Source organism: Esox lucius, chromosome 24, assembly GCF_011004845.1.
Source record: "Esox lucius isolate fEsoLuc1 chromosome 24, fEsoLuc1.pri, whole genome shotgun sequence".
NCBI classification, from domain to species: Eukaryota; Metazoa; Chordata; class Actinopteri; order Esociformes; family Esocidae; genus Esox; species Esox lucius.
In genome coordinates, this window is record NC_047592.1 from 10,490,526 (window position 1) to 10,504,996 (window position 14,471).

Here is a 14,471-nt window from a genome sequence, read left to right on the forward strand (position 1 = left end):
AATTAAGTTTTCAAAAATGTTTTAATGAAATCAGTTCTCAATTATTTCATTGCGTTTTCACAATCTTTTGCCCTTACTGCACACCGTAGTTGCTTGTGTTAGGCTGTTCTGAGAGGGAGTTACACAGAAGTTTTTTTCAGATTAGCTGTTGATAGATATTGGCTTAACGTCATTAAAACGTTTAATCAGTATTACGGTATGTAATAAGCATATATACGTTATAAATGTTGCATGTTGTGTTTATCTGGATTTGGAATAGCGAAGCTTTCGCGCGCAACAGTGATGTTGCAGCAAGTGCTGTAAGCTAGCTAGCATTGCTATTATTGGCTATTCAACAGTGGCCAGCTAAAACTTACTTGGTTAGTAAGCTTGCCAAATCCTCAATACCTCTCTATGACTTACTTTACACCTACGTTTTGATAGTGTGCTCTAAAAATGCAACAACTATAAGAGTTATCAAGCCCGCTTTTGTTGAAAATGCGAAGGACGTAATGCTACTGTGTAGTGAAGTTAGCTGCAGCAAGCTTGATAATACCTAGATAGTATCAGTATAGCTCCATATATTATGCATTTCAAGCATTAGGGGAACATACTGTAACTTCCTATCAGAAAATGAATCTTCATCATCATAAAATATTTTTTTTGTGTCTTGTACAGCAAGATAGCTCCCTAATAATGTAAATGTCACAGTGTGGGTAGAGTTAATGATTAATTGAAATTAAATGTTGCTGTCCTATTGAAAATGTAAAGAGTGTCCAATAAAATGTCTTTAACCAGTTACTACATTGTTTTGGAAGACAAGGAAGAAGCAGTGGTCAGTTATTCTATCCACAAGCGTCAGGACTGTCACTTTCAGAGGGACAGGGTGGACCATTTAAACAATGTCTCATTGTCTCTACACTAGCAATGCCGAGCTAGCAGTACAGGCCTATCTATATTGTTAGAGGACAAGGTAAAGGCAGTCTAGAATCCTCTGGAATAGTTTCATTTACGTGTTTCGCTGACTATTGGCCTTCTTTTAGTTGGAAAATGTGCTGTGCACCACAAGTGAAATAGAATAAATTTTTTAAAACTGAACATCAGAGGTTGACAAAGACAGAGTAGGCTAGAGCAAGGTTATTCTGTTGGTTATCATGTCAATCCACGCCTAAGGACTAATTCAACAATAGCAACCTTTATTTCTCCACTGTTAAAGACTGAAAGTTGCCTTACTCCCCCCCCCCCCCCCGTCTCTCATTCACCACTAACATTTCACACAACAACCAAGGCAACATTTAAACATTTCCTGAAAAGCAAAATGGCATTTCATATAACCAAGCGCCCTGTGCACTGTGAGAACACTGCGATCAGTCAATTGACGTTGACAGGATATGACAGGTGGGTTTTATCTTCTTTCACGCACTAAGCCAACGTCCGTTCACCAAGGCGGCCCGCAGGCAGTTTTAACCGTAAAAACACACTTGTCGAAGGCGGTCGTCACAAGTCTAGTTTCGGCGTAGAACACGAGAGCCTTACCTCAGAAGCGTGGGGCTCCAGTAGTGTGAATATTCCTGCCGTGTCAGGTCGATGACGGTGAATGTTATGTCAGGGTCTGTAACACAGAGGGTCTGTGGCACACTATTGGCCTGTCACTTATCTGCCCTGTAACGGAGGGGGGAGCGGGTGGGGCTGGTTTGGGGTGTGGTTGGAGGGAGGGGCTAACATTGTCTCTCGTACCCCCCCCCCCCACTCGCCTCTGTTCAGAATCTCATGCAGCCAGCATGTACAGATCCCCCTCTGGCTGTCCGCCAGGCAGCCGACGTGAGGCCTGACAGCAGCCATCTGGTGGGTCAGTCCCGTCAGCCGTCCTCTATGCCCCGTCGTCTCGCTGTAGTGGGACGACATCCCACCCCGAGCTGGTCGTCGTTTCAGAGTGGCAACGGGCGAGCAGGCCCCGGGGTCACGTCGCCTGTCTGCTTTCGAAGGCGTCTCGTGAATAATGTATTGAATTAATGTGAAACGGGTTTGGCGGCTGCGTTACCTGTCAGAGCGGCAGGGGTCCTATTTCAAAGGGGCGCACTGTGTTCGTACGGTACCTGCTAAGGGTCTGTTCCTCATTGTCGGTTAACACTTCGGTGGGGTAGTTGTACGTGACACAGCAGATGCCCGGAGGCGGTATCAGTCTTTGAGCGGTTCCGTTGTTTCATAGCTTTTCATGTCTGCTGGGAGATGGGAGTAAAAGTGTCCCTTAAAACAAATGTTCTCTTTGAAACCATGCCAACATTGTTGGTTCTCCCGGCGTCCTCTTTCGGTAATCCTTCGTTTTGTTGTCTACTTGTTTTCCGACAGGGGCAGCAACTTGCCACAGGAGATTGAGGTTCTCGTAAACTGGAGTATTTCTCTCGTGTCCACACAGGCATGACTGGAGACGATGAGTGGGACTTTGAAAGAGCGATTTGACTTTCCCAGCCCTCTTGTTCAAGCCCAGGTAGAGTATCAATTTCATTAGTTTCCTCACACCCTTTGGATTAAGACGAACTAAGGGCCAGGAACCGCGCGGTCGTGTTATTACAAGCCTTGGATAACACTCTGTGGTAAACCTGTCTTCTCCATGCCTGCAGACGGTCAGAAGTCTTATCGCGGCTGTGCTGAAAGAGAAGGGTCAGAATGAAAGGATTGACCCATCCTCCACCCGGGTAGGTGTTGGACTGTGGCGTTTGTATGTAAGCGTCGGCCATGTTTTACAGTTAAAGCCGGGCGTCGTTCCTGTACCGTTTGTCCCTGACTGATCCACCTTAAAGAACACCACCGATGCCGCGTGTGTCTGACAGGGCCCGGCTGCGGAGGCTCTCTGGGAGCAGTGTTGCAGTGACTGTGCCGCGGTGCGTTCGGCTTGCTGCGACGCCCTGGTGCTTCTGGTCGAGCAGGACCACGCCGACCTACACTACGTACTGAACAGTGCCCTCAACCTCCTGCCCTCCGCCAGGTAAAACGCACCGTAGCGCGGAGTCACACTCGTACACTGCCTCGGCTGTGTCCTGAGGTGGTCGACGGCGCCCCCACGCCCAGACGAAGTCCCGATCTTATCCATCCTGTCAGACATGCACCCCCCCCCTGTGGTGTAGGGCTGATAAGGACATTCATGCCATTCTGCAGTTTATCGTGCTACGCCAGGGTTTCCTTAACTTCGCCCTAGGGCCTTCCGATTGCGACCTAGTATTGGTCCCTGGTACTACACAGCTGAATGTAATAATCAGAGGCTGTAAAAGTACTCGCTGTGTTCACCAGTTTTGGAAAGTTCCTGAATAAGTTCCAAAATGACCAGAGAAACGGAGTACATAACTAACCACTGACATTAAGTGGACATTAACACTATTCCTTTTTATTTGATTGATCACTGGTTAGTTTTTAACTCCCTTTTACCCGGTTACTTAGATCATAATTAGATACTTCCCTAAAGTGGTGAACACAGCCGAACCCAGTTGAGTCCTTGTACTCTGTTCTTTTTCCACCTCTGATGATAATCAAACCAAAAAATGTACAACTCTGGGAGTTTGAGCAACACTGTGTATGCTAAATTAAGTGTTTAATCTTGATGCGTGTTTTTTTTTTGCATATATATATTTTTTGACTACCTGGTTCGTCATCAGGTCAACACAATTTTAAAAGGTGGGATATTTAAAGCTGGGCACAACGCCCGGTTCCATTGCATCGCTCGGAAACACCATGGGAGCTCTCTCCGTAATGAGGTGGCAACCAAGTCCTTTCACTGGGGAGGGGACACACTGTCCTAACAGCTAGCCAGGCCGTTGCTGCTGCTGACTTTGAGCTATTGATCGTGCTTAGGTAATGGCCGTCGCAGCAGGAAATGGAACGCCAAACAGCTTGTGACCTTTCCTGGCCTCTGCTTTTATGGCGTGCGCTGACTAATGCCGCTGTGTAAATGCACAGCACTTCCACTAGTCTTCAGAACACAGGGATGTCATTCGGTCACACTGACTCAGACTCTGTTCTCAATGTAAGGAGGTCTCTTATGTTTTTTTTGTCAGAACAGAGCATAAGTGACAGCGTGTTTGTAAAAGGCTCTCTGGGCCAGTGTTGATCACTCACAAATACCTTGATGTCCATTTGCGCGCTATAGATTAGATAGATAATGTACAGTGGATTTCAGTTTAATAGTCAACACAGAGTACACAAGTCAAATGACAAATCTTGACCGCCTGCTGTATGAGACAAATGTTTGTATATGAAGTATTACAACTATAGCAGCCGTGATGTAATTATAGTATGTACATAGATATTACACTGAGTGTGTATGTGTGTCCGTCTGGGTGTGTGCATGTGTGTGAGTTTCTGTCCCCATTCAAGTAGAGTTGGTGTGGTTGGTCAGCGGTCTGTTAGCTGGTAGGTAGACTGCTATGAGACTGGGTCAGTCCCTGTCGGGCCAGTGGCCGGCTAGTGAACAATGCATGCCTGGCTACATAGATGGATAAATGGCAACAGTTAGCCCAGTGGTTAGTGAGTCCCCCAATCAGACAAAGTGATCTGTCAATCTGCCCTCGTATTTGCTTCGTTTGTCGCCAGGCTGTGAACCTGCTCTCCGAGTCTATCTCAGGGGGAATTAGGATAGGCAAAAAAAAACTATTTTCATTTTACACCAAAACACTTTTCCAACCCATTGTGCTGTATGTGTAGGAAACAGGATAAATATAAGCATGACATATTTTACCTGTTGGTATCCCTGGTTCTAAATTTTCTTCTGTTGTTGGGTACAGGAACGTGCAGGGTTTGATAAAGGTCATAGGAAGGCTCCTCCAGATGCAAGCGGATCAGAGAGACAAAGGAAGGGCCTTTTCTTGTCCCTACGCCATCAGGTCTGTCAACTTCAATTATACATGTTCTTATGTCAGCCATTTAGAACTCCGGCACACGTATTTGGGCAGTGCACTCCGTGATTATTGTCACAGTGAATCATTCTCTTTTTTTCTTTTGGCTTTGCAGTGCTCAATTTTGTATTTGAAATCGATCAATTACTATTTGAGGTTAAAGTGTAAATACTCAGATTAAATATTTGTACGTATAGTTTTTCCCGTTTAGAAACAGAAACACTTTCTATGCGTAGTCCCTTTAATATTTGATGTAGTATAGCATAAAATGTCTCAAAATGAATATGTAAATAAATAAGAAAGAAATCACCACTACCTTGTGTAACACTGTCCTCAAAGGAACGGCCAAACACTCCAACCTCCAGAGTGACGAGACAGGGAGATTCATAGCTGCTGTTTGCTCTTGCTCAAGTCTTAAGCTCTCGTTTAGCAATACATGAATATAATACTATATTCCCCAGTAATAAAATCATATACAAATGTTGGTCCAGTGGTCTGGTCTGCTACCTCTGGTACACATGTATTGCTGCAGCATGGTTTTGAATGTGTCCCACTGCTTTTTCAGAAAAAAACTCAACCTCTCTTCATTTTACAGTCAAATAAGGCATACAAATGCCAGATTATTTTTTTTGAAGTGTGAGGATCACCTCTTTTCTGGTGGAGCTGTGATCATGTCTTGTCAGCGCGGCGCATAATAGTCAGTTGTTCTTACCGCACGTTTAAACCCTTGGCATTGCTGTATTCTTCTGTTCCTCACACACCTCAGGTAACTCCACAAATAATGTTCTAATAAGATCACAAACTGACTGTCAAGGTAAAACCAAAAGCTGATACTGTGTCCAATGCATTTTTCAATGAAAAACAATTGCTAGCCAAACCAAAAACGTGGTTCCTTGTCAGTAAGTCTGCAAATTTGTGTGCTAATCCTGAACGGCTGTCAAAACTGCAGAGATGACAGATTTGACATTTTCACCCAGAACACAAGGAGACGTTTTTCCACAATATGGCCACTTCAAAAATAACTTCACACCATACACATTTACTTGTAGGATTCTGTGGATGCAGGATTATTTACAAGATCTGTCATTCCCCACACATAATTCCAGCGCTTGCATGTTTGACAAATCACCTGCCCATTTATATGTTGTAAAATTATAGATGTGACATTTTAGTTTTGGACATGCGTCAACAATCTCATAGTGATTCTGTTCATTAGAAGATACGCTTTGAAGTCAGTAAATGGCTACGGATGTACATCAGCAAACGTCTTGCTCGTCTTTCACGAGTATGAGGTCATTATAATAGTACTTCTGTGTTATCTCAGTTGTTCTGTCGTTGTGAGGTCCAAGTACTTCATCCTCTAACTTCGATTGTGTGACCACGCGACACATTTCCACATGGAGAGTTTCTAGTGAGTTAACGTCCAGACCCTTCAGCAGGGCTGTCCTCTGGCTGGGGCTTCCGGTGGGTAATTATGAGTGGCTCAGTCGGGGTACGTCCGCCTCCTCTGATGGGCTGTTAAGATTTCATTTAACATTGAACTGATGGAAGGTCAACCCTGACACCTCAGACGTCGCCTATGGGATGAGGGATATGGTGGTGGTGCAAATAGGGCCAGCATCTACCCACACTCTGGTCCTAATAGGAGTGTTGACCTAGCACCAGCCCCCCCCCCCCCCCCCCCCCACACCCGTACATGTACTTACGTTAAAATGAGAACAGATTCTAGATCAGTTAAAATGTAGGCACACCCGAATCGAGCCAGCTAGCCAGAACACAACTCTCCGGGATGGACCAGGGATGATTTTTTTTTTCTTTCACAAGGAATGGGTATGAAGCACCGGGGTGGGCTAACTCTTCTGGAAGGAAAGTCAATACTTGGCATCTCTTGGATATACCCGGGAAAATAAATGGATGCTATTTCCACAGCCTGTAGAGAGAGAACGCCACCACGGCCTTTGATGCACACTTCATCCAGGATCGTGACACCTCTGTAATCACTTAAAGAGTGCCGGGGAAAGACGCTGACCTAGGCCTATCGTCCGTCCCCCCTCTACTTTTTTCACCATGTCCCCCTTATCTCTCTCTCTCTCCCTCTCACACTCCCTCCTCTCTGGATCCTTCTCCACATGGGTGGCTCCTCCGCCACCTCCCCTCCCCTGCTCTGTGTCAGTCCCTGGTGAAAGGATGAATGTGCACCTCTCTCCGCCATTGGTTGGACGTGCCTGGCACTGCCGTCCGGGCTGATAATGCTCCCGGGATTAATGGAGGATGCCCACTAGGTGCCCATTGTTGACTGTCTGCCCGCCGCCGCCGCCCGGCGCAATCTGCCACCGAGACACTAAGCCACTTAGCTGCCCAGCGGGCCGGTGTGTTTGTGCAGGGGGGACGGGTTCAGGCAGTTCACGGTAGAACGGGCCACATTCTCCCAGGACCACATCCTGGTCCTGTTTGTCTGGCTGCACATCTCGACCTCTCCGGTTCCTCCTAGCCCGACAGCCTTCAGTTCAGCTGCATCTCTGGTGGATTTAGCCGATTTCCAATTCAGACTCGACTGTGGCACTGAAGCTAATTTGCATCTGAAAATGTTCCCCCCTGTGAGGCCCCATTGTTCCCAACCCCCACCTCCTTTTGTGTCTTCTAGGTTCATCTAGCAGTCAGTGTAACCTGCACACATTCTCAGACAGGTGGGTTTTTAAAGGGACCCTTCAAAGTCAATGGGAAAGTTGAGGGGACAGTTCAGCATTTAAGCATTTAAGTTAGATGTTTCCAGAGCTCTATTGTGGTGATGTGTCCAGATTGCAAAGCATCCGTTGTGTGGATAGGTACTGCTTTATGCTGCAGTTCCAAATGAATGTTAAAGATGGGCACTATAATTGTATTTACAGTTGTTATTTCAGCCATACATTCCCTATAGAATGTGTACACCCCCTTGTAGTTTTTCACATTTTGTTTTGTCAGTGCCAGAGTTTCATTAATTTAAATTAGGATTCTTCAACCAAACTTTATGATTGTGAAATAAAATTGTTTACTCAAAACAGAAATATAATAGAAAAAGACTCAATCTAAGTCTAAATTAGCTCAGGTCCAACCAATAACTTTCAAAATCAAAAAGTAAATTGGCCCTCAACCTTTGTAAACTATGTTGATTCGCATGATTTCAGAATAGAGGTTGGGCGCAAACCCAAAACAGCACATCACCCAAAGAACACTGAGATTTCAAAACATACAGATAAACCTTTATTTTGGAACGGCAAGTCCCTTTAAACGTCCCTTTCTGCCCCTGCCAGTGAACTACCAGTTCAACAAGGACAAGGTCGCGAGGTCAGTCTTGTCAGCTTCCTGCCCCCCGCCATTGTTTGGGTCCGACAGCAGGCAATGGTAGGTCAGTCTGGCCTGTCTGGAGAGAAAGAACACCTGACGGATGGGCCACATTGAACTGGAGGCCAAGAAAAGCCTGGGGGAAACCCGAGGAGAGGGTTACAGAGATGGGCAGACAGATAGTGTCACTGGACACAGGGCGGCGATGGTGGGAGGCTAAGGGGGATGCCCGACTCCCCCAGATCTCTGGCAGACGTGTTGGTCAGTCACTCTCGCAGGGGATGGAGGGAGAGGCTGGCTTTCCTCTGGCGTCGGGAGGGCTCAGTGATGCGATGGATGAGGTGGGGCTGTGGTCAAGATCACGCTTGCCTGTCTGCAGACAGAGTCTCTCCCCCCATACTCGAAGTCTCTGTGTTGTTTTAAACTCAGCCCGATTTTTGTATTCAGTCTCTCTTGAGATTTAAGCCTAACCGAGCTCATTCAAAAACCTCTTTAATTCTAAAGAGCCGGAGGCCGGATTCTCCTTTCTGTAATCGCGGAAAACTTTTTTTTTCCCATGAAGGTGTTTATGGCCTCTTCAGTTCCACAGGTGTTCGAAGTTCACCTACATCTCTGAAGCCGCTAAAAGACAGTTTGCACTTCCCAATACTTTTTGGAGGACCATCTGACATTCTAATGGAACGTCCTCTGGGTTTGGTTGGGGGCAGGAACGCCGTTTGCCAGTTTGGCCAGTGGCCAAATTGTAGCACAGCCTGCCTGGCGCCAGCTTTTCCCCTTCGATGGAAGGGGAAATGCAGGGGTGAATGGCGAGGGCAACCATTAGCTTAGGAAGGGACGTCTGTGGTGTTGGTGCTCCTCCTGTTAATGTTGTTCTGCCCCTTGGGGTCCTGCCCCCGGGCAACAAGGTGACATCCTATTACACCGATTGCCAGGCAGTTTTTTGGGCCCAGATACTGTTAGTGGTTGCATATGCTAGCTACAGGAAACTGTCAATGTAAAAAAAATACTGAATAAGTGCTTTATATTTTAATATGTAAGTAAGCAAAACAATTGAGTTATAACAGAGATGTCAAAAATCATCAGTGCAGGACCCCCCCCTCCCCACCCCACCACATGTTAATGTGCCAATAGTTTGTTTGATGGCAATAAAGCTGACGGCTGGATTCTGCAGTCATTTTAGGATAATTTAGACCTCAGAAGTTATTCAGAAGGCCATCTGCCTGGCAAACTCTTAGTTGATGAGGCCCAGAAGCTTCTGTCAGTCACGTCTCCAAGGCCAGACGTCTGCAAGTACTTCATACTCCGGCACACACACCAACACACACACAGTAGACAATTTATGATGTTTCTTCCTCTTAGCACATGTGTTTTATTTATTCATGCATGTGTATCACATTAACTTTCAAGCTAAACTACAGCAGACCGGCACTTTTCAAACAGATGTGCAACCTTAAAGCGTTGCGTCGTCCCTGTCAAACAAATGAACTTCATAATGAACTTCATATATGATTGTGATAATTGATGATGAATTATTGTCTTTTCTGTTCTCATAAAATGAGACATGGTGACAAATACCATTCTGTTCCTTATGCAGTGCAGTACTTTTGAACAGGGCCCGTTGAGTTCTGAGCCGATGTACCGCAGTGTATGGGGGTGGGGTTCACACTTCTGTCAGAATTATTTACTCGTCTTCACATGCACACTCACCGATAGCCCGAAGCAGAGAACAGTAAATGAATGAATATTCTTAACAGGAGTAACCCTCATCCATACATCAGCGTGCTGGAGAACCGTCCCGAGTGCTGGCCCGTTCTGCTGCTGGAGATTGACGACTACGTCCAGCGGGCTGTTGACAGGTGAAGTCCTATGGTTCCCTACCTCGACCAAATCGGCGCCTGAGGCCCCGCGTGTGCGATTTGATAAATAACTCAATACGCGGCTGTCGGCTGGTACACCTGTTTGATGGCGGTTCTTGAAGGCAATGTGGGGGTAGTACTTTAGGTATTCTGTAATGTCACATTTTACTAGGGAGTGCAGCGGTGTGTTTTAACTTAGTATCCTACCTGTGTCCGTCCATCCGTCTGTGAGCAGGGCGGAGCCTGCGTACGTGACCGTGCTGGCTCCCTTCCTGCGTTACCTCTACTGTGAGCCCCAGCGGGTCCTTGGGTACGCCCTGCTCAAACGTAGCCTCCTTACGGTCCTACTGCCCCCGCAGCCAGGGGCCCGCCCCCACCACCCAGAACAGGAGGGGGACTCGGGACAGAGCCCTGTGGTGCGCCACGGCCTGGTTTCCTGTCTTTATGAGTTGATTCCTCACATGCAGGTGAGACTAGAGGGATTCTTGTCCTCTTATTCTCAGAAAGCACGCCCGCTTGTGTAGCGTGGACGTGGACTTGAGCGTGACGTGGTGCGGCACGGCTGTGTTCTCGCAATGTTATTGTTGCAATAGTTGGCTGTACTTGCCAAAACTGCAGTATTTTTCCTGTATGAATAAACGTGCTTGCTTGCTTAATGCAAATACGTTTTCAGCGCTTTTACTTCCGTGACCCCCGCGCCCCCAAAAAAATGTGTTTTCCTCTGCGGCAGACATATGGTGAGCAGCATGTCCCATCTCGTCGAGAGGTCCCGTGGTCATTCCCAGCTATGCTGGGGCCCCTGATCACCTGTCCTGTGTCTCCACATTCAGGCTGACAGTGTCGAGGCGATGTTGGAGCTGCAGTGCTTGGTGGAGGCCCTGATCCCAGCCCTGGAGGGGGCCCTGGGGGGCCGATGGAGGACTGAGAGGGCCCGGCTGGCCCTGCAGCTGCTGTGCGCCTGTCAGCTCGGCCTGGAGCTCAGCGGGGACTGCAGACCCCTGCTACAACTGCTGCACCAGCTCATCCCCGTCCGCACCGAGGTGAGCCGGCGACACGAACCGCAGGGCTCGCGGGGGGGGCTTCACACGCTGCCCAAGGACAACCCTGTTTCTGGGTTCCAATGGGAACAGCCTCGTTCCAAACACGTCGCACGGGTGTTTCGCTCCAACGTCAGGTGCCGGCGTCTCGGTTTGAGTGAGTCGTTTCCCCACCGCTGGACACAGAGCACAGCCGGCCCTTATAGCTTGTTTGTCGGCCCCCGCGGCTGTGGTGGATTTGTTAGGGTTCTGCTACACTGCCCGCTCGGTGTATCCAAGTCTGCCTGGCTGTGCAATCCTAATCTCTTCAAAGCCTTGGTCGGCGAGCGCACACAGCTCCAAGGATTCCTCTGGGGGTCGGAGACTGCGAGGGAATCTTTTGAGCTCAGTGTGCTTACGATCCCTGCGTCTTCCAGACCCTGTGTGTGTGTGTGTGTGTATGTGTGTGTGTGTGTGTGTGTGGAGCAGGAGGGGGTTGTCAGTTTGTATTCCCACTTCCCATAAATAGCGTGGTGTGTGTGTTTTTCCAGGAGTTCCCGGTGGAGGAGATGATGGTGGGCTTGGCTTTGCTCCTCCTCCAGGCTTCAGCGGCGCAGCAGACTGGGCTACTCACCCTGGGTAATTAAGGAGCGCCTCCGCTGTATATCACTCCCTGTCCCCTTCCCTCTGTGTTCCTCTGTCTGTGCCTCTCTGGCTCTTTCTCTCTTTCGTTTTCCTTCTCTCAGCATTCTCTTACCTTACTCCTTTCCAAATGCGTGCGAAGAACGGGGTTGATTAAACGGGTCAATAACGTCTAAACGGGGCTGTTTATTTTACGTGGCCGCTATCGCCCGGGTGTCACACTCTCTACCCACCTACCCGGCACCCCATCCCCCACAACGTTGACGTCTTTCCCTCCCTGCAGCTCTGAAACTCACCCCCCCTGAGTGTGAGAGCCCTCCCTGGGGGGCCGTGTTGCTGGTGATGCCCCTCCTGCAGGTCCTCTCCTGCTCTGCCCTCATGGAACCCCTGACGGATCCCCAGACACACGCGCGCAACCAGAGCCTGGCCCAGAGTCTTCTGCAGGAGGCGCAGAGAGAGACCTCCAGACCTGCTGAGGTAAACAAATGTTGTTGTTTTTGGGTTAATATTCCTTCCTGTGAAAACGTTCTATAATTGTTTTTAAATAAACTAGCAGCAGGATTAACCTCCACTGTTGTTTTTCTGGTCTATTCATGCCACGCTATGAAATAGTAATCCTCTCTCCTGTCTTCCGTGCCAGAACATTCCGCAGCTAGCCTTACCTCTCAGCCCGTGGTCCGGCGAAGTGTTGGTGACCGCCCAGGTCTTACGCCGGGTGACCGGGGACCCGGTGGCGGCCAGCGAGTGGCTCGTGGCGGTGACCCTGGCCGTTCCTCTGTGCCAGCGCGTCCCCTCTCCCGTCACCCTCGTCGTGGCTCACCTGTTGGTCACCGGCCAGACGGACGTCTGTCGCCTGGCACTGAAGGCCGCTGCCGCCATCGCCCAGGCCGACCCCGCGCAGGTGGCTAGCTAAAACCACGTCTCTTTAATTTACTGCTATCCACATGCAGGACACACAAGCATTTCACTTCAACTTCTTTTCAAAAAGCAGTTCAGCTTAATCGGTCACAAATATAACGTTCAGATATTTAGCTTGTTTTTGAAAAAAATTCTGGCTCTGTAGTAGCGGCGTGGAATTCTGCATTCTTACAACCCGGGTTGCTGTTACAACTATATCACCTGTCAAAAGGCAACCCTGGAAATCTGACAATGGAGATTGGGTCGCCTGCTCTGGACCATAAAGAAATATCACAATGGATAGCATCCTTATTAGCAGCGCTCATTAGACGCCGTAGTCCGTGGTTTTGTAATTGCTCCCTGAGCGCCTAATGTTCTGCTAGGTGGGTGGGGACTGGTCTCTTGGTACCTTAATAACCATTCTATTTCCTTGTGTGACTGTGTGCGCGAGTGCACGCGTGTGCTTGGGCAGTGTTTAGTGTGCTTGGGTTATTGGTGGTGTTTTTTGTGTGTTGATACCCCATATCCATTTTTCTTAATTTCTCCTCACCCCCATATCTCTCAGGGGCTAAATGAAGACCCCATCCTAGCCTGGTTTACATCTCTAAACACACTAGGCTGGCGTTGGCTCCGTTCAAATCACTTTCTTATCGCTACAATGCTAGCTCGTAGTGTCTCCAGGCACTACAGTGCTTAATGGGATGGAAGGGCCTAGCGGCTCTGGACCAAGGATGTAATCTTTGACAGAGAACAACTGGCTGCATGGATCCTCTTAGAGTGGTGTGGGAGTGCGGAACCAGGATCCTGCGGACTCTGTTAGCGTCGCCTCGCTGTGGTTTCACGCGCATTTAATGACATTACAGAGTTGGGATGGTAACTGAATGGTTGATTATTGTGTTGAAGAACACAGAATGCCATTCCCCCTAAAAGGCAACAGGAAACATTTTTGGGTAAGGAAAGAAAATTCCCGCCCTCTCACTTTCTCCGATTCTCCCCACCTCCCCACGATAAGCCAAGCAGATGCTGGGGTTGCTAGGCAATGATCCAAGGTGGGGGCGAAGACTAGCGATAAGCGTGTTATGCTAATGAAGGTATAGCGGTGGCAGAGGGATCGCCGACACAGGGACGTGGGCTCAGAGAAAGACCCCTTTCTCCCCCTCTTTTCTATCCCCTGAAGGACGGAAGGAAGGAAGGGACAAATTAAGGGAAGAAAAAAAAAAAGAGAGAATGGAAGAAAAAGAGGGAGAAGGAATGCACGGAGTGGCTTTAATGACTTTGCTTTGGAACGACTGTTCTTCCGTTGGTTGATTTCAGATGAATCCCCCAAAATATAATTTCATTGTGAAGGAATGGAAAAAGGGCTATTTTATGAAGCAAATTTATTTTTGTTAGATGGTTCCTCAGCCTGAAAATGTTATGCACCAAGATAAACTGCAATCAACGATTCAATTTTCTTTAAACATTCATTAAAGCCTTTTCGAATTTTTTTTGCCAAATCTCCTGAAATCTGGTTTGATGACATTTAAAGTTTATTTGGACATGAAAAAAACATGCCAACCAACCGTGATTAATTACCTTTTCTTTTTTTGTGTGTGCCATCAACGGCAATAGTTTATAATCAAATGAACTCTCTGTCCCCTGATTTCAACGGTTTGGACAAGCCAGTTTTAAGTTCTTCTCGACCACCTGGCGTCCAGAGTTGCGTGAAGACATGTCGTGAAAACGTGTCCTTCTAAAGATGGATGAAGAACGTCCGGGTTCACTGACAGTAAGACAGAATGCAGCCGTTCCATAGGCACGCCCCGACAGGTCGCTGACATTCCAGATCATTCCACGTTGTCCTAAAGACCATGTTAATTGGCCGTGTCATGGAT

At 47.9% G+C, this 14,471-nt stretch overlaps 2 protein-coding genes across 8 annotated transcripts in view; one reads left to right on the forward strand and one right to left on the reverse strand.

Annotated features, from left to right (window-relative positions):
* mllt3 (MLLT3 super elongation complex subunit) overlaps positions 1–1,667 on the reverse strand; it is a 45,869-nt gene extending 44,202 nt beyond the window's left edge. The window contains exon 1 of one of the 3 annotated variants that reach the window (XM_010902877.4): positions 1,516–1,667. The gene's annotated coding sequence lies outside the window, so the exon portion shown is untranslated. The remainder of the gene's footprint in view (positions 1–1,515) is intronic. The other 2 variants (XM_010902883.5, XM_010902884.4) reach the window with 2 other exon arrangements.
* Positions 1–14,471, forward strand: part of focad (focadhesin) — a 35,427-nt gene that overhangs the window by 694 nt on the left and 20,262 nt on the right. Inside the window, exons 1-11 of one of the 5 annotated variants that reach the window (XM_029118021.2) lie at positions 92–196; positions 2,329–2,467; positions 2,601–2,675; positions 2,811–2,965; positions 4,755–4,853; positions 9,941–10,042; positions 10,278–10,509; positions 10,873–11,082; positions 11,610–11,697; positions 11,984–12,177; positions 12,341–12,601. In XM_029118021.2, coding sequence (XP_028973854.2) covers positions 2,411–2,467; positions 2,601–2,675; positions 2,811–2,965; positions 4,755–4,853; positions 9,941–10,042; positions 10,278–10,509; positions 10,873–11,082; positions 11,610–11,697; positions 11,984–12,177; positions 12,341–12,601 — 1,473 coding nt within the window. In that variant the 5' untranslated portion in view covers positions 92–196; positions 2,329–2,410. Of the gene's footprint in view, positions 1–91; positions 197–1,852; positions 2,291–2,328; positions 2,468–2,600; positions 2,676–2,810; positions 2,966–4,754; positions 4,854–9,940; positions 10,043–10,277; positions 10,510–10,872; positions 11,083–11,609; positions 11,698–11,983; positions 12,178–12,340; positions 12,602–14,471 lie in introns of those variants that run through there. The other 4 variants (XM_029118023.2, XM_029118024.2, XM_029118020.2 and 1 more) reach the window with 4 other exon arrangements.